General features: G+C 41.7%; 1 protein-coding gene across 4 annotated transcripts in view; it reads right to left on the bottom strand.

Annotated features, from left to right (window-relative positions):
• Positions 1 to 5,294: 5,294 nt before the first annotated feature.
• Positions 5,295 to 18,199, bottom strand: part of GJC1 (gap junction protein gamma 1) — a 28,873-nt gene continuing 15,968 nt past the window's right edge. For all 4 annotated transcript variants that reach the window (XM_044999161.1, XM_044999162.1, XM_044999164.1 and 1 more), the window contains exons 2-3: positions 6,963 to 7,038; positions 5,295 to 6,833 (exon numbers count right to left, since the gene is read on the bottom strand). In XM_044999161.1, coding sequence (XP_044855096.1) covers positions 5,633 to 6,814 — 1,182 coding nt within the window. In that variant the 5' untranslated portion in view covers positions 6,815 to 6,833; positions 6,963 to 7,038 and the 3' untranslated portion in view covers positions 5,295 to 5,632. The remainder of the gene's footprint in view (positions 6,834 to 6,962; positions 7,039 to 18,199) is intronic.

Here is an 18,199-nt window from a genome sequence, read left to right on the forward strand (position 1 = left end):
GCAGCTTATGTCAGTGTACACACTACAGCCTTGCTCCTGCCAATGTAAGTGCCCTGCTACACCGACATCACAGCTCCACCTCCACAAGAGGCACAGGGCTTATTTCGGTGTAGTTAGGGTGATGCAGTGTCTGTGTCGATGCTGCGTTCCTTACATTGGCTGTTTGCTGTCATTCTTGTCTCCAGAAAGGATTCAAATTTACAAGAAAGCTGGGCTGTCACTGGGGTGACAGAAGGCTCCAACTAGAGCCCAGCTGCCCCTCGTGTCTGTGCTCCTTGCTCCCAGCCAGGCTGCACCCACCCCACTCCCCACCTGGCTGTCCCCCGAATCCTAGCTCCCTGCTTCCACCCGGGCTGCACCTGCCCCACTCAGAGCTCAGCTGCCCCTGGGTCCTGGCTCTCTGAGGGTAGCCCAGGGGTACAGCCAGGCTCCCAGCGGTGGGAAGCCAAGATCCCTGGAGGGAGGCACCTGGGCTCCAGTCAAGGACTGCGTGCAGAGCTGAGATCCTCCCCCCTGCCCCTCTTAAGTTGGTGGAAGTGCTCCTGGTGAGGATGCGTTACTAGGAGCGTTGCTGGCGGATCGAGGGAAGTGATTATTACCCTCTATTCGGCACTGGTGAGGCCACATCTGGAGTACTGCGTCCAGTTTTGGTCCCTTCACTACAGAAAGGATGTGGACAAATTGGAGAGAGTCCAGCGGAAGGCAATGAAAATGATCAGGGGTCTGGGGCACATGATTTACGAGGAGAGGCTGAGGGAACTGGTGTTATTTAGTCTGCAGAAGAGTGAGTGGGGATTTGATAGCAGCCTTCAACTACCTGAAGGGAGGTTCCAAAGAGGATGGTGCTTGGCTGTTCTCAGGGGTGGCAGATGACAGAACAAGGAGCAATGGTCTCAAATTGCAGTGGGGGAGGTTTAGGTTGGATATTAGGAAACACTATTTCACTAGGAGGGTGGTGAAGCACTGGAACAGGTTCCTTAGGGAGGTGGTGGAATCTCTTTCCTTAGAGGTTTTTAAGGTCAGGCTTGACAGAGCCCTGGCTGGGATGATTTAATTGGGGATTGGTCCTGCTTTGAGCAGGGGGTTGGACTAGATGAGGTCTCTTGCAACCCTAATCTTCTATGATTCTATGATGTCTACCCTATGCTCCTTCTATTGGTAGTGCACATCAACCACTGCAGTAATTAGCTAACATGGGTCGACTTAAGTTTCTAGTGTAGACATGCCCTCACACAGTTTGCCTTTTTTTTTTTTTAAATGTGCTATTGTTCCACTGGTCACTGAAGAGTGAGTCATTTGCAAAGAGGCATTGTTAGTTTCTAATGCGCAGTCTACGTGACTTTAAATAACCCCAGGTCAGGTTTATGAAAAATTCCAAGATCTGGGTCTACAAGCTGTAAGACAAAGCATCGCGGCACACATGCACATCCATATACCCACAGACTGTAACTCATCACAATGCTAGGTAGTTTCTTTCAAAAAAGTGTCCAAAAATAGAAAAAAACTGTTAATGCCAACAAAAATCTAAGTTATATTCAATTTTTTGTTTAAAGTCTCTTCTGAATATTTATTTCAGATGGCCCAGATTTAACCCAAAGCCGCCTCCTCTCTTCCGAAGAGGACACCATTTTAAAGCAATGCATGTGAAAATTCTTCAAAGGGAAAACTAAAATGCACTTTGAAACTGATCATCATAAACATGAAAATTTACAGCTTTAAAAGACATCCACCTAGTGAGTAGCAAAGACTCAGTTTCAAAGTAAAATGTGCACTTTTTACACAATTGAAATGAATACAAAATAGCTACAAAAATCTGAGCTCAGTTACTTTGCATTTCTGGAATGAGTTCAGTGCACACAGCGGAATAATTATGCATATTCTAAACAAAATATAGCTGTACAGTAATGGAATTCTTTCCTGTTTTCGAAGGAAATCTCACAGGATTAACGTGAGCTAGTGGTTTTAAACAGGTAATTGTTTAGGGTCAAATGGAAGGATGACTTGCACCCAAAAAGCAAGCAGTAATGACAGATACAGAAAGCATATGGAGCAGCTGGCAGTAACCGACTATCAGGTAATTTTAAACTACAGGTGTGGTACACTGGTACAGGAGATGTAAACAACAGCCAGGGGCAAAGGATTTTAAATTACTGCAGTCCTGCTTATTGAACAGCATTCAAAGAAACTAGAAGGGGTTAAGAACAATATAACCCTCTTGGGAAGCTGGAGAGAACAACCAAGCTGCAGCATTTGTGGATAATGTTTATCTTCAGGCTCCAAATGTCTTTTCCACGGTTCTTTCAGACATCACTGCTTTTCGCCCAGCCTTCCCATCACTCTCATATCTTCCCTCTGGCTAATCCCGTCTGTCCACCCTCCATCTCAGTATACTTCCCTTCAGACGTCTGCTTCTTAACTAGACAATCACCGATCTTCTGTCTCACCAACACAAAGTTAGTGACACAAACCCATTTCTCGCTTCTCGCTGGCCAGATGGTCTGGAATTTCACTTGCTGTTTTAAAGATGACAACATAACCTGGTCTATTCTTCACTTCAAATAAAATAGACCATCCCCAAGAACTCAACATGTAGGGATTAAGTGCTAAAATACAGACGTCAGACGCTCACTTCTCAGACTAACAGGGGATGATGTATTGCAAGAGAAGAAGCGGGAAAGCAAGATTTATACCTGTAGCATGGAACATCCTGCTGCCTGAAGTGGACTGGAGCAGCCTGCCAATGTGCATCTAAAGGAGTCTGCACTGGCTTGGGCTGCTCTTTGGAAGAAGGTCTCTATCCTGTTCCCATTTAAATGAACGCTGCTTTTGCCGCTGACTTCAAGGAGAGCAGGACTGGGCCCTGCAGGTACAGCTACGCAGCAAAAAACAGACAGACAAAAAGCCCACCAAGCCTTGGAGTCTGGGTCAACCGACTTGGGCTCATGGGGCTCGTGCTGCAGAGACAAAAATAGCAGCAAAGATGTTCAGACTCCAGCTGGAGCCCAGGCTCTGAGACCCTCCCCCGCCTCGCTGGGTTTCAAAGTCCAGGCTCCAGCCTAAGTGGGAATGGCTATACTGCTATTTTTAGCCCCGCAGCGGCAGCATGTGCCCGAGTCAGTTGACCTGGTTCTGAGACTCTCTGCTGTGGGTCTTTTTTTGACGTACAGACATACCCTAAAATTAATAATGCTCAGAAGGGAATTAAAGGGGGAACAGTGTGGCTTTCCATGAAACTGGTACTTTCAGGGCTCAATTCAGCAAATCATCCCTTAGCAAAGCACGTAAGCAGATGCGTATGTCCCATTAATTTATTTTTAACGTGAAGCAGGTGCTTAGGTGCTTTGGGAACAGGAATGAACTTATACTTAAGTATTCTGCTGCACTGGGGCTGAGCTCCCTTACTGCCTCGTCAGAACGGCCAGACTGAGTCAGACCAAAGGTCCATCTAGCGCAGTGTCCTGTCTGCCGACAGCGGTCAATGCCAGGTGCCACAGTGGGAATGAACAGAACAGGGAATCATCAAGTGATCCATCCCCTGTGGCCCATTCCAAGCTTCTGGCAAACAGAAACCAGGGACACCACCCCTGCCCATCCTGGCTAATAGCCATTGATGGACCTGTCCTCCATGAATGTATCTAGTTCTTTTTTGAACCGTTGTAGTCTTGGCCTTCACAACATCCTCTGGCAAGGAGTTCCACAGGTTGACCATGCGCTGTATGAAGAAAAACTTCCTTTTGTTTGTTTTAAACCTGCTGCCCATTAATTTCATTTGGTGACCCCTAGTTCTTGTGTTATTTACTCCTTCTCATAACGCTTCCTTATTTACTTTCTCCACACCAGTCATGATTGTATAGACCTCAATCATATCCCCCCTTGTCATCTCCTTTCCAAGCTGAAAAGTCTGTGTCTTATTAATCTCTCCTCATACGGAAGCTGTTCCATACCCCTAATCATTTTTTCTGCCCTTTTCTGAACTTTTTCCAATTCCAACGTATCTTTTTTGAGACGGGGCGACCACATCTGCATGCTCTGTACCATGGATTTATATAGAGGCAATATGATATTTTCTGTTGTATTATCTATCGCTTTCTTAATGATTCCCTCTCTCACCTCTGGAAATGTGCTCCGGATTAACTGTATCCAGGGCGGTGTGGGAATGAGGGAGCCTCATGACAGAACAGGAGTTTCCCCTTAATACTTTCCCCCAAAATCTATTAAATGGACTAAAATTTCACAGAAGAGAAAACAGAGCATGGCCTTGACTATATTATAAATAGTAGCTAAAAGCATATACAACTCATCAGCATCTCTCAAACATTAATGCTTCCCCTTGCCAGAAAGACACTGCCAAAGGCAGTAATACTGCAGTCTCCTTTTTCTAATTATAAATTTAACTTTAATGCCAAACCCTCAGAATGCTACATCCAACTAGTCTCTCAAGCAGAAATCTAATATTTACATATTGCTCTGTGTGAGCTGAGTTCCTAGGACACAATGGAAGAAAGATGGCTTGGGGGTGAGGCATCTTTGTCAAGTTTTCAATATATTCCTATAAACAAAGTTTTTGTTATGTTTTTTTTTGGAGGGGTGGGGAGGGGACTATCACAAGCTTCCTTCTAATGTAATGCACAACAAATACAGCTTACAATGACTACACAAAGTCAGATCATTTTGTTAAAAAAAATATAAACAAAATCAGTTATCCTGAAGTTACTGTAACAATTTAATGCCCTCACAGGTTTTTGCATTATAGTAAGACCTTACGAAACAAATACCTTATTGTGCATTTCACATAAATGTCATGGAATTATTGAATACACAGTAATTTCTACCCATTTTTTTTAAGAACATTTTATAGTAGTTCTAAGTTTCACTTTCCCCTGTTGGATAAAGCTTACAAAACCCTGCCCTCCCCAATTAGCTATGGCATTCTTGCTTTGAACTGATACCTTACAACCTACATATGTTTGTCTAAATAATTTAAACCACAAGGTGCAACATTCTGGCACATTCTGGTTAATATATGATACTTTCATTTTGTGAGCTGCACATAACTGTATAAAGATGCAACCAGTGGCACCATTAAATATCCTCCAAACCCTGGACTGCTCTGCTGATAAGCAGTCAACACTAAATAGGCTCCCTAGGTAACTGAAGTATCCTCTCTGTCTTGTGCGCATGTACAAGGCACTTCTGAAATGCAGCACAGACAACTTCACATTTAAAACAAAAAAAGACAAAAATAAGTCTGCTGACCACAGTAACCGAACTAGCAAAATGCTAAGCGTTACCTGTATTGTTTTCTTTTCTTTAATATAAAAAGTATAACTGCAGAGGTCCAACGTACAAATACAAAAAATTGTGCAGAATAAATGCACCATAATACTGTACATACAGTGTAAACCGTTCAACAAGAATGATTTAAATATACCTGTACTTCTCCTGACCTGGAAGACACAAGAATAAAATTCTGTAACTCTAGGGCATGTGCATAAACTTTCTGAGAGCTTGGATCGCTAGCCAACAGTATCCCTGAAGATAAACAGAGTCAAATGTTTACTTAATGAAAGTAATTATTCAGTGAATTGCTGGTTATCATTAACTAAGGAAAAAAATACAAGTTCAGCGAACGTTAAATCCACACAGAGGTCTTTCCATCCCCTGATTTGCTACTGGCACTACTTTTGTTTGAGCCTGCTTTGGATTTCTTCTCTCTGGAACTGCTGGGATTGTTTTGGTTATTATAGGCCTGGATTGCAAGGTCCAGACGTTCCTGAGCCACTTTAATCTCCCTCTGCAGATTTTCTAGGTCGGCTGGAATGTTTTCTTCGTTGCTCCCATACTGCTGCTCCTGAGCTATATTAGCTTTGTTTTGCTTGTAGGCCATTTTGGCATTGGACAATTCAGTATATTGGATTTGATCTGGCTTGACTGCAATGTTATAGCCAGGAGGAGCAGATGGAGTATTCCAAGTAAAAGGGTAGTTATAGGTACCGGAGTCTTCCAGCTCTTTTCTTTTACTGTTTAATGTGTCTCGGATTGTACCAAATCCCAAATGGAGCATCTCCCAGACATTCAAAAGTAAACACAGGCAGCTTACGCCATACATTATTAAAAGGAAAATGGTCTTTTCGGTAGGCCTTGAAATGAAACAATCTATCTTGTGTGGGCATGGTTTCCTGCTACATACAAATGTGGGGCTGACTTCGAACCCATACAAAAAATATTGACCAACAAGAAAGCCAACTTCGAACATAGTCCTAGACAGCAGCTGCAGCACATAGATTTTCATGAGCCCATCCTCGCGAATTCGCCGCCTGCCATCGTGTTTAGCTTTAGTGAGGGCTGGCTGCTCCTTGTTCTCCCGCTCACTTTCTAGCTCTATTTCTGGGTACATCATTGGATCTTCTTCGTGGTCATCCTCTGTCTCCTCCAAGCCACGGTGTTGTTTCCAGCGCATTGAAAAGGTTTTGCTCCTGGTTCTTTTGTCAGGTTCGTTATGTTCCACCATTCTGGCAATTTTATGAATGGCATAGCCTAAATACATCACCGATGGAGTGGCTACAAGAATGATTTGAAACACCCAAAATCTCACATGCGAAAGAGGAGCAAAAGCATCATAGCAAACATTCTCACATCCTGGTTGTTCCGTGTTGCACACAAACTTGCTTTGTTCATCATAATAGATGGATTCCCCTCCCACAGCAGTAAGGACAATCCGAAAGACAATCAAAACTGTCAGCCAGATTTTGCCAACAAATGTTGAATGATTGTGGATTTCCTCTAACAGACGGGTCAAGAAACTCCAACTCATGGTGGTCAGATCGTTTTATCTTAAAAAAGAGACACATATTAAGAGTTTAAAACACTCAGCCCCAATACTGCCAACATTTAATCAAGAGAGCAAGGAAATTTTATCATCCATACAAAAATTCTACATCTGAACTCTTTTGCTGTCTCACCTGTTATCCAGAATCTCTACCAGCCAAAATTTGCCTGAAGAATCTAAGTTTCCTTTTTAGGTTTTCAAGAATGCCACTACAAATAGAGAAGAAGAAAAAAAGTTCTTAAGTCTCAATCCACAAACAACTGTTTCACAGGTTATTAGAAAAAGGTGGGATAAACATGCTGATGCTTCTGTACCTCAAATTTGAATAAAAACGACTGTTTACACAGGTTTCAGAGTAGCAGCCGTGTTAGTCTGTATCCGCAAAAAAAACAGGAGTACTTGTGGCACCTTAAAGACTAACAAATTTATTGTAGCATGAGCTTTCGTGAGCTAAAGCTCACTTCTTCGGATGCATAGAATGGAACACACAGACAGGAGATATTTATACATACAGAGAACATGAAAAGGTGGAAGTATGCATACCAACAGGCAGAGTCTAATCAATTGAGATGAGCTATCGTTAGCAGGAGGAAAAAAAACTTTTTGAAGTGATAATTAAGATGGCCCATAGAAGGTGTGAGGAGAACTTAACATAGGGAAATAGATTCAATTGGTGTAATGACCCAACCATTCCCAGTCTTTATTTAGACCACAGTTAATGGTATCTAGTTTGCATATTAATTCAAGTTCAGCAGTCTCTCTTTGGAGTCTGTTTTTGAAGTTTTTTTGTTGCAAAATTGCCACCTTCAAGTCTGTCACTGAGTGGTTAGGAAGGTTGAAGTGTTCTCCCACTGGTTTTTGAATGTTATGATTCCTGATGTCAGATTTGTGTCCATTTATTCTTTTGCGTAGAGACTGTCCGATTTGGCCAATGTACATGGCAGAGGGGCATTGCTGGCACATGATGGCATATATCACGTTGGTAGATGTGCAGGTGTACGAGCCCCTGATGGTGTGTCTGATGTGATTAGGTCCTGTGATGGTGTCACTTGAATGGATATGTGGACAGAGCTGGCATCGGGCTTTATTGCAAGGATAGGTTCCTGGGTTAGTGTTTATGTTGTATGGTGTGCGGTTGCTGGTGAGTATTTGCTTCAGGTTGGGAGGCTGTCTATAAGCAAGGACTGGCCTGTCTCCCAAGATCTGTGAGAGTGAGGGATCATCTTTAAGGATAGGTTGTAAATCTTTGATGATGCGCTGGAGAGGTTTTAGTTGGGGGCTGTAGGTGATGGCTAGTGGTGTTCTGTTATTTTCTTTTTTAGGCCTGTCCTGTAGTAGGTGGCTTCTGGGTACTCTTCTGGCTCTGTCAATCTGTTTTTTCACTTCAGCAGGTGGGTATTGTAGGTTTAAGAATGCTTGATAGAGATCTTGTAGGTGTTTATCTCTGTCCGAGGGATTGGAGCAAATACGGTTGTATCTTAGAGCTTGGCTGTAGACAATGGATCGTGTGGTGTGTCCGGGATGGAAGCTGGAGGCATGTAAGTAAGTATAGCGGTCAGTGGGTTTCCGGTATAGGGTGGTATTTATGTGACCATCGTTTATTAGCACAGTAGTGTCTAGGAAATGGACCGCTTGTGTGGATTGGTCTAGGCTGAGGTTGATGGTGGGATGGAAATTGTTAAAATCTCGGTGGAATTCTTCGAGGGCTTCTTTTCCATGAGTCCAGATGATGAAGATGTCATCAATGTAGCGCAAGTAGAGTAGGGGTGTTAGGGAACGAGAGTTAAGGAAGCGTTGTTCTAAGTCAGCCATAAAGATGTTGGCATACTGAGGGGCCATGCGGGTACCCATAGCAGTGCCACTGACTTGAAGATATATATTGTCCCCAAATGTGAAATAGTTGTGGGTGAGGACAAAGTCACAAAGTTCAGCCACCAGGTTAGCCGTGATATTATCGGGGATACTGTTCCTGATGGCTTGTAGTCCATCTTCGTGTGGAATGTTAGTGTAGAGGGCTTCCACATCCATAGTGGCCAGAATGGTGTTTTCTGGAAGATCATTGATGGATTGTAGTTTCCTCAGAAAGTCAGTGGTGTCTCGAAGATAGCTGGGAGTGCTGGTAGCATAGGGCCTGAGGAGAGAGTCCACATAGCCAGACAATCCTGCTGTTAAAGTACCAATGCTTGAGATGATGGGGCGTCCAGGATTTCCAGGTTTATGGATCTTGGGTAGCAAATAGAATACACCTGGTCGGGGTTCCAGGCATGTGTCTGTATAGATCTGTTCCTGTGCTTTCTCAGGGAGTTTTTTGAGCAGATGGTGTAGTTTCTTTTGGTAATCAACATCACTTGCCCCATAACCTAAGCCGTGCTGAACACAATGCCATCAACAACCTCAAGAACAACTCTGACATCATAATCAAACAGGCTGACAAAGGAGGTGCTGTCGTCATCATGAATAGGTCGGAATATGAACAAGAGGCTGCCAGACAACTCTCTAACTCCACATTCTACAAGCCATTACCCTCTGATCCCACTGATGATTACCAAAAGAAACTACACCATCTGCTCAAAAAACTCCCTGAGAAAGCACAGGAACAGATCTATACAGACACATGCCTGGAACCCCGACCAGGTGTATTCTATTTGCTACCCAAGATCCATAAACCTGGAAATCCTGGATGCCCCATCATCTCAAGCATTGGTACTTTAACAGCAGGATTGTCTGGCTATGTGGACTCTCTCCTCAGGCCCTATGCTACCAGCACTCCCAGCTATCTTCGAGACACCACTGACTTCCTGAGGAAACTACAATCCATCAATGATCTTCCAGAAAACACCATTCTGGCCACTATGGATGTGGAAGCCCTCTACACTAACATTCCACACGAAGATGGACTACAAGCCATCAGGAACAGTATCCCCGATAATATCACGGCTAACCTGGTGGCTGAACTTTGTGACTTTGTCCTCACCCACAACTATTTCACATTTGGGGACAATATATATCTTCAAGTCAGTGGCACTGCTATGGGTACCCGCATGGCCCCTCAGTATGCCAACATCTTTATGGCTGACTTAGAACAACGCTTCCTTAACTCTCGTTCCCTAACGCCCCTACTCTACTTGCGCTACATTGATGACATCTTCATCATCTGGACTCATGGAAAAGAAGCCCTCGAAGAATTCCACCGAGATTTTAACAATTTCCATCCCACCATCAACCTCAGCCTAGACCAATCCACACAAGCGGTCCATTTCCTAGACACTACTGTGCTAATAAACGATGGTCACATAAATACCACCCTATACCGGAAACCCACTGACCGCTATACTTACTTACATGCCTCCAGCTTCCATCCCGGACACACCACACGATCCATTGTCTACAGCCAAGCTCTAAGATACAACCGTATTTGCTCCAATCCCTCGGACAGAGATAAACACCTACAAGATCTCTATCAAGCATTCTTAAACCTACAATACCCACCTGCTGAAGTGAAAAAACAGATTGACAGAGCCAGAAGAGTACCCAGAAGCCACCTACTACAGGACAGGCCTAAAAAAGAAAATAACAGAACACCACTAGCCATCACCTACAGCCCCCAACTAAAACCTCTCCAGCGCATCATCAAAGATTTACAACCTATCCTTAAAGATGATCCCTCACTCTCACAGATCTTGGGAGACAGGCCAGTCCTTGCTTATAGACAGCCTCCCAACCTGAAGCAAATACTCACCAGCAACCGCACACCATACAACATAAACACTAACCCAGGAACCTATCCTTGCAATAAAGCCCGATGCCAGCTCTGTCCACATATCCATTCAAGTGACACCATCACAGGACCTAATCACATCAGACACACCATCAGGGGCTCGTACACCTGCACATCTACCAACGTGATATATGCCATCATGTGCCAGCAATGCCCCTCTGCCATGTACATTGGCCAAACCGGACAGTCTCTACGCAAAAGAATAAATGGACACAAATCTGACATCAGGAATCATAACATTCAAAAACCAGTGGGAGAACACTTCAACCTTCCTAACCACTCAGTGACAGACTTGAAGGTGGCAATTTTGCAACAAAAAAACTTCAAAAACAGACTCCAAAGAGAGACTGCTGAACTTGAATTAATATGCAAACTAGATACCATTAACTGTGGTCTAAATAAAGACTGGGAATGGTTGGGTCATTACACCAATTGAATCTATTTCCCTATGTTAAGTTCTCCTCACACCTTCTATGGGCCATCTTAATTATCACTTCAAAAAGTTTTTTTTCCTCCTGCTAACGATAGCTCATCTCAATTGATTAGACTCTGACTGTTTACACGTTTAGGTTGAGATTCTCATAGCAACCTATGGGATATGAAAGCCCAATTATGCTGAAATGTAATGGGAATTGAGTATCCAGAACTCAATGTGTACTCTCACTAAAACATTTCATCAACTCTCTTGTACACTTGCATTTTAAAAAAAAGATTTAACAAAATCCACCCATTTTGCCCTTGAATTGTGAAAAATACAGTACAGAGAAAGCTGAATAACGCTAGTAACAACATCCTTACAGACAAGAAAATGTAGCAGAAACACAACTGCACCTTTTCCTCAAGGAGGATTTTATTCCAAGGCCTTATTCCCAAGCCTAATAAAGTCAATGGGAGTCTTTCTATTGACTTCAGTGGATTTTGAATTAGGCTCCTAGTGAGGCTAACGTAAGTGTAACATTTTCCATTCATTGCACAAAAGATACCTAAGAAGTGCCTACTCTGATAGGAGTCACCATGAGATTAATAGGCAGTGCTAGCTAGGGGGAAAAAAAGGAAAAATGTAACAAATAGGGAAAAGGGAAATCAATAGCAGTCAGTAGAAATTACTAAATTTGTAAAGTATTTTAGGAACAAAAGAAATCCTAACAATGGTACGGGCCCATTACTAGGTAGAGATGATAAAACCGTTAACGATGATGAAGTAGCATCAGAGGGGTAGTGGTGTTAGTCTGTATCCACAAAAACAACGAGGAGTCTTAAAGACTAACAGATGTATTTGGGCATAAGCTTTCGTGCGTAAAACCCCACTTCTTCAGATGCATGGAGAAATGATGCAGAAAAGGTCAAAGTGTTCAATAAATATTTCTGTTCTGCATTTGGAAAGCAGCAGGATAACAGACTCACATCACAAGGATGACAAAGTATTTCCAGAGATAAGCTGGGTGAGGTAATATCTTTTACTGGACCAATTTCTGTTGGTGTAAGAGACAAGCTTTCATCAAGCTACACAGAACTATTCTTTAGATAACCAAGGATGTTAAACTACATCTATTGAGAATAAACACATTTAAATTAGCAGACCCATATAATCCGCACCCAAAAGTCCTACAAGTGTTGACTGAGGAGATCTCTGCCCTGCTGATGTTAATTTTTAATAAATCTTGAAATACTGGGGAAATTCCAGGAGACTGAAAGAATGATAATGTTCTGCCAATATTCAAATAGGACAAGCTGATGACCCAGGTAACTGGAGACCAGCTAGTCTGACACAAATCCTGGGCAAAATAATGGAAAAAATTGATACAGGATGCAACTCATAAATAATTAAAAGATATGAATATAATTAATGCTAGTCAATATGGTTTTATGGGAAAAGGTCAGGTCAGACAAACCTAATTTCATTCTTTGTTGAAATTTCAAGTTTGGTTGATAAAGGTAACTGTGTAGATGGAATATACTTAAGACATCTGTAAGGCATTTGACTTTATACTGCATGGCATTATGGTTAAAATATTAGCACTATACAACACCAAGAGAGTGCATGTTAGATGGATTAAGAACTGGCTAAGTAACAGATCTCAAAACGCAGTCACCAATGGGGAATCTTCATCAACTGGGGTGTTTCTAATTGGGTTCCACTGGAATCAGTACTATGCTTTTCAACATTTTCATCAAATTAAAATTTGCAGATGACACAAAGATTGGCAGAAGAGTAAATAATGATGAGGACAGGGCATGGATCGCATGGTCAGTGGGTCCATTCAAACAAAATACATTTTAATTAGAGTGAATAATTGATTTTTTGGTTCAGGGGCCAAGCCTAACCTCTCCTCCAACCTCTCAAATCGGCTTTGACCAAAATGGATTCCCTGCCCCCCCCCCCTTTTCTGAAACAGACAAACAAACGGAAAAATTCTGTTTCGGGTCAAACAGAATGCATCATTTGACACAAAACTATATATTTTTTTTTCAGGTAGTTTTCAGGTGTTTTTTTACCCTTGTTTAATCAGCTATATTTCAAAATGAAACCCCATTTCATTTCAAAATAGTCAAAAACAAACACTTCAAAATGCAAAGTCAAAACATTTAGTTTTGAAATGGTCAAAATGAACCATTTCAACTTTTTCAAAATGTTTTTTCCTTTTTTTATTTCCAAATCTGATCTGAATCTGCGAATGCATTTTTGGGGCAAATTTACCGTTTCTCAAAATATGTTCACCCAGTTCTAGCTTTAATATAGCCAAATGCAAAGCTCTACATGTAGGCGCAAGAAATGCAGGCTACACCTACAGAGTGGGGGACTGTATCCTGGAAAGCAGGAACTCTGTAAAGGATTTAGAGGTTATAGCAGGCGAGCAACTCAACAGCAGGTCCCAGTGCAATGCTGTGGCAAACAGGGCTACAGCAATCCTGGGATGTATATACAGAGGACCAATGAGGAGGATTACAGAGGAGATTTTACCTCTGCATATGACACTGCTGAAAAGTTGGCGAGAGTGCAGAAAAAAAGCCAAACAAATGGTTTAAGGGTTGGAGAAAATGTCTTACAACCGAGAAACTTCAAAGAGCTCAATCTATTTAGACTCGCAAAAAGAAGACTGAGAGGTGACTTGATTACAATGAATATGCAGTAAATGGGGAGAAAATACAGGCTTACCAAAGAGCTCTTTAATCTAGCAGAGAAGAGCATAACAAGAACCAGTGGCTGAAAGCTGAAGCCACACAAATTCAAATTAGAAATAAGGCACAGTTTTATAACAGTGAGGGTGATTAACCACTGGAACAAATTACCAAGGGAAGTGCTGAATTATCCATCTCTTAATGTCTTCAAATCAAGACTAGAGGCCTATCTGGAAGATATGCTTTAGTCAAAAACTAGTTATTGGGCTCAACACAGGGTAACACTGAAATGTAATGGCTCGGGACATGCAGGAGGCCAGAGTAGATGATCTAATTGTCCCTTCTGGCTTTAAACCATACAAATCTAGTTACCTGAGAATTCTGACTGTACAGACGGACCATGTATGATGCTAGTTAGTATCTTGGTAGTTGGCCAGTGAGCCACAAAATGTACTTGCTTTTTTTTTTTTTTTAAATTGATGACATCTCAACTCAGAGCAAAATTTGGCCCTAAATTTACTTTAAGTAGCCACAATATACATCTGAAATGAATTCAATGAAGCTACACCAGTGTAAATGTGGAGTACAAGCAGAATTTGGCCCTTAATTTCCAGACTGCATCAATGTTCATTCCAAGTTCCCAAGAGCTGAAAACAGAGAAGCCAACTTTTAAAACAGACCAGCTAACAGTATAACAGAGGAAATTGGATCATTAGTTTTAGAAGACATTTGTCGTGAAATCTAGCAAGTTTATGTTAGTTAAAAGTCCCTTCAGTTGCTTTTACTACCCCACAGCCAATTTTTTTTGTGATTTTACAACACATTTTAAAAAAAAATTCTCATCTTGCTGTGTGCCAAAACATAAATAACATGGGAAACAGACTAATTGCACACAGTGCTTTTAAATGTAAGCACAATGAAAATTTCTCTCTCTCTATGATCTGTCAAATACAGTGATCATAGTTGTGACAAACAACAAGAGATGAAAAAAATTACAAATAGAAATGTGATTTTTAAGTTGACAGTCTCCTTTAATAGCCTTATGAAACTGGCTGCAGCTACAGAATACATGTCTCTGCCTTTACAATATGTATACTGCAGGACTCAGCTATAACAGTAACCTTCACATACACAATGTACACTTAATACTTCCCAGATTTGCTGTTCTGGGAACATTTAACTTAATAATTCTCTATTGTTTGAAACAAAGACTTATGGACAGTGACACCCATCTGAAAAAGGCAAATTGTCAGCAATTTCAACTAATTTACGTCATGCCACGCAAGGCATTTGAGAGAGACCTTCACTCCTTATATTTGTCATAAGTTCATAACACCACTTAGAGCTGCGCAGAGCAGCAGAGTAGACGATACAAACAGCACAATCTTTTTCTCTGGCTGCACGTTGGTCCTGACCACACCTTTATTAATCAAATTTTGCCTACCTGCTTTCAGATGGCACTCTAAAGAGGAACTGAAAAATGGACTTGGCATAAACACTGGCTCAGGTCATGGGATGAATTACTGTAACACTCATTGGCTGTTTGCAGTGATGTATAACATTGGCTCCATTATTCACAGAGTTTGCTGAAGAAGTAGGATCTTGGAGAAATTGGTCAGGAGTCAACACTCTATGGGTCAAATCCACGGCCCTGCCCAAGCCTGACTAAATGGGCTTGGAACAAAGGAGTCCTGCAGCAACTGGGCAGGGAATGGAATCGACCCAGTTCCCAGGCTATGGAGTAGAAGCAGAGCTGCTCCACGCATGCCCCTATGTACGGAGTCCAGCCAACAGACCTATACGGTTATATCTTCCCTGTATATGGAGTACAGAAGGCCCATGGACCTGGGCAGACACAGGTATGGCCCTCGTGTGGACCTCACCAGATCCAGCCTCCCGTCCCCTGATTTCTAAGCCATATGTGACCAAGAGGCCTACCTGACCAAAAGGGCTGGTGGATCTCCCTGTGTATTATGGCTGGACTTTCCAGAGGAGCCTAAGGGAGTTCGGCTGCCAACTCCCACTGAATTTTAATAGAATATGAGCACTTAACTCTCTGTACTACTTTGAAAAGTTCAGCCTTAAATAGTAAGTATGGGTGTGTGCTCATTTGCATCGCGAACAAGCAATCATTTAGGAGGAAGGCACTCAACTAAGGGGATTCCTTCATCACCCACATCTTATCACATCTTCTCCAATTAAATTAGGTCCATTCATGTTCTTCAAATCATATTCACTTCATTTTGCTTTCAAACAATTTAGCAGCTGTGTGCTGAGAAGAACGTGGGAGTTAACATTTGGTAAGTTCATTGGTAACCAATTGAGCTTCCAAGAAATGCAGAATGAAATCTAATTGCCCCCAAAGGCCAATTAAAATGACTAATCATGACTATTCATTCAAATCTCATTTCTATTCAAACATCAGAGATCACAAGATGTACAAGTGCTTGAGAGGAAGGGAAGTAGCTTCCTTTTCTTTCATTTAAAAATTAGTAAGATCTTATTGCTCATGAAGAGAGGGAATAAAAGTCATTGGCTTGTGCTGAACACAATACAGGCACGGTGCAAGCTTCCCCAACACAGCGCGGCCAACAGGCATCTATCTTGACCTGCAATTCAGTGCTGGGTCCCTCCTGAATTAGACAAGCGGAACTGTGTAGGAGTTTTGCAATGCTGACAAACGGAGACAGGGATGAGACAATGTAATATTATTAAGCTTCCTTCACTTAAAATCAGAGACTATTAGGGTTGGAAGGGACCTCAGGAGGTCATCTAGTCCAACCCCCTGCTCAAAGCAGGACCAATCCCCAACTAAATCATCCCAGCCAGGGCTTTGTCAAGCTGGGCCTTAAAAACCTCTAAGGAAGGAGATTCCACCACCTCCCTAGGTAACCCATTCCAGTGCTTCACCACCCTCCTAGTGAAACTTGTGACATGAAATGGGATTTGATCCCAACTCTCCATAATCCCTGGCGCCACCTATCCCAGAGTTGTTAATTAAAGTTTATGATTTTACACAGCTGAAATAGATTAATGTAAAACCAGTTGCTAAACCAGTGGAAAAAAATTCTTTGTTTCTGTGTGCTTATATAACATTTCTGACAGAGGATTCAGCTACTTTTTTAAAGAAAACAACCCTGTTTTTCAAATAGCTGGGCTATTCAGTCTATCTTGCAAGTCTCATGTGACATGCAAAAAACAGAAAAGGGTTCAGAAAAAGCCACACTGTCAATGTCTATTTGGAGAAGATTCCTGAACAAACATTTGACAACTAGACTTATTCTGCCCTCATATTTGGGGCATTTTAACAAGGTTCTGTTGATTCCCTACATCATTTCCCCACAGTTTAAAGTTGTATGTTAAATTATGAGACCTTAGATCCCATCCCATAAGACTTTAAAATGGGATATAAATGGGTTTTGCAAGGAATAGCTTTTTATGAATAAATGTTTGTAAACCTCAATTTCACTGTACATGCACCAAGAGATAAAAAATATTTCCAACAATAATAATGGAAATTTAAAGACAGACAGAAAAATGTTGATTGAGAACTTATCAGAGTTTGATTTAAGCATATTTACTTTGTATATTTTGACATGTGATGGTGACAATTTCTGCTTTAACTTTTCTAAAACTTTTCACTTGGCTACTCTCTACTGTCATTCAATAACTGTCTGACTCTCCACAGTGTCTGACCCTCCATAATTTGCTGCAACTGTGACAATGTAAATTGACAAAAAATAGGGAAAAATGCTTTACAATAAACATCTATATTATCTGTCAAAACTTTTAAAAAAATAAGTAAATATCGAATTCTGCCAGGCCTAGATAGAACCATGAAATACTTGTAATGTCAAAAAAATAAAGGTCGAGAACACGTCTTTCCTTTTTGAACAATCCACATTATATAAATCAGATTAGAACACAAACCTACATTTACAGCTACGGAATGAACCTCCAAGTAGCCTGCTGTGCCCTATAAGTGAACTAACATGGATGAAAAAATGGTCTTCAATTTAGGAATGCTCCCCTATAGCTCAGGTAACACAGTTCACATGGAAGCATTACCTACTTCATTATGTCCAAAAAGGTGGTTTCCAGTGCAATGTGTGAGGAAGAATAACAACTCCCAGTAACAAAAAGAAATTGAATATCTAAGACTCCTGTCCATCATGATGCAATTAATTCTGATTGTGTGTGTGTGTGTGTGTGTGTGTGTGTGTGTGTGTGTGTGTGTGTGTGTGTGTGTGTGTGTGTGTGTGTGTGTGTGTGTGTGAGAGAGAGAGAGAGAGAGAGAGAGAGAGAGAATCAGTTCTTTTTGTTCCTCCACCCAATCTAACCGCTGTGGGCTCCCCACATGAGAAGAAACCCCCCACTCCCGCTCTCTAAGGTGCCTATCACAGGGCTATACACACACACACACAGAATCCAAGTTTCCCAAAACAGACCCACACAACAAGCACATTTCAACA

Source organism: Mauremys mutica, chromosome 25 (genome assembly GCF_020497125.1).
Source record: "Mauremys mutica isolate MM-2020 ecotype Southern chromosome 25, ASM2049712v1, whole genome shotgun sequence".
In the NCBI taxonomy this organism is placed as follows: Eukaryota; Metazoa; Chordata; order Testudines; family Geoemydidae; genus Mauremys; species Mauremys mutica.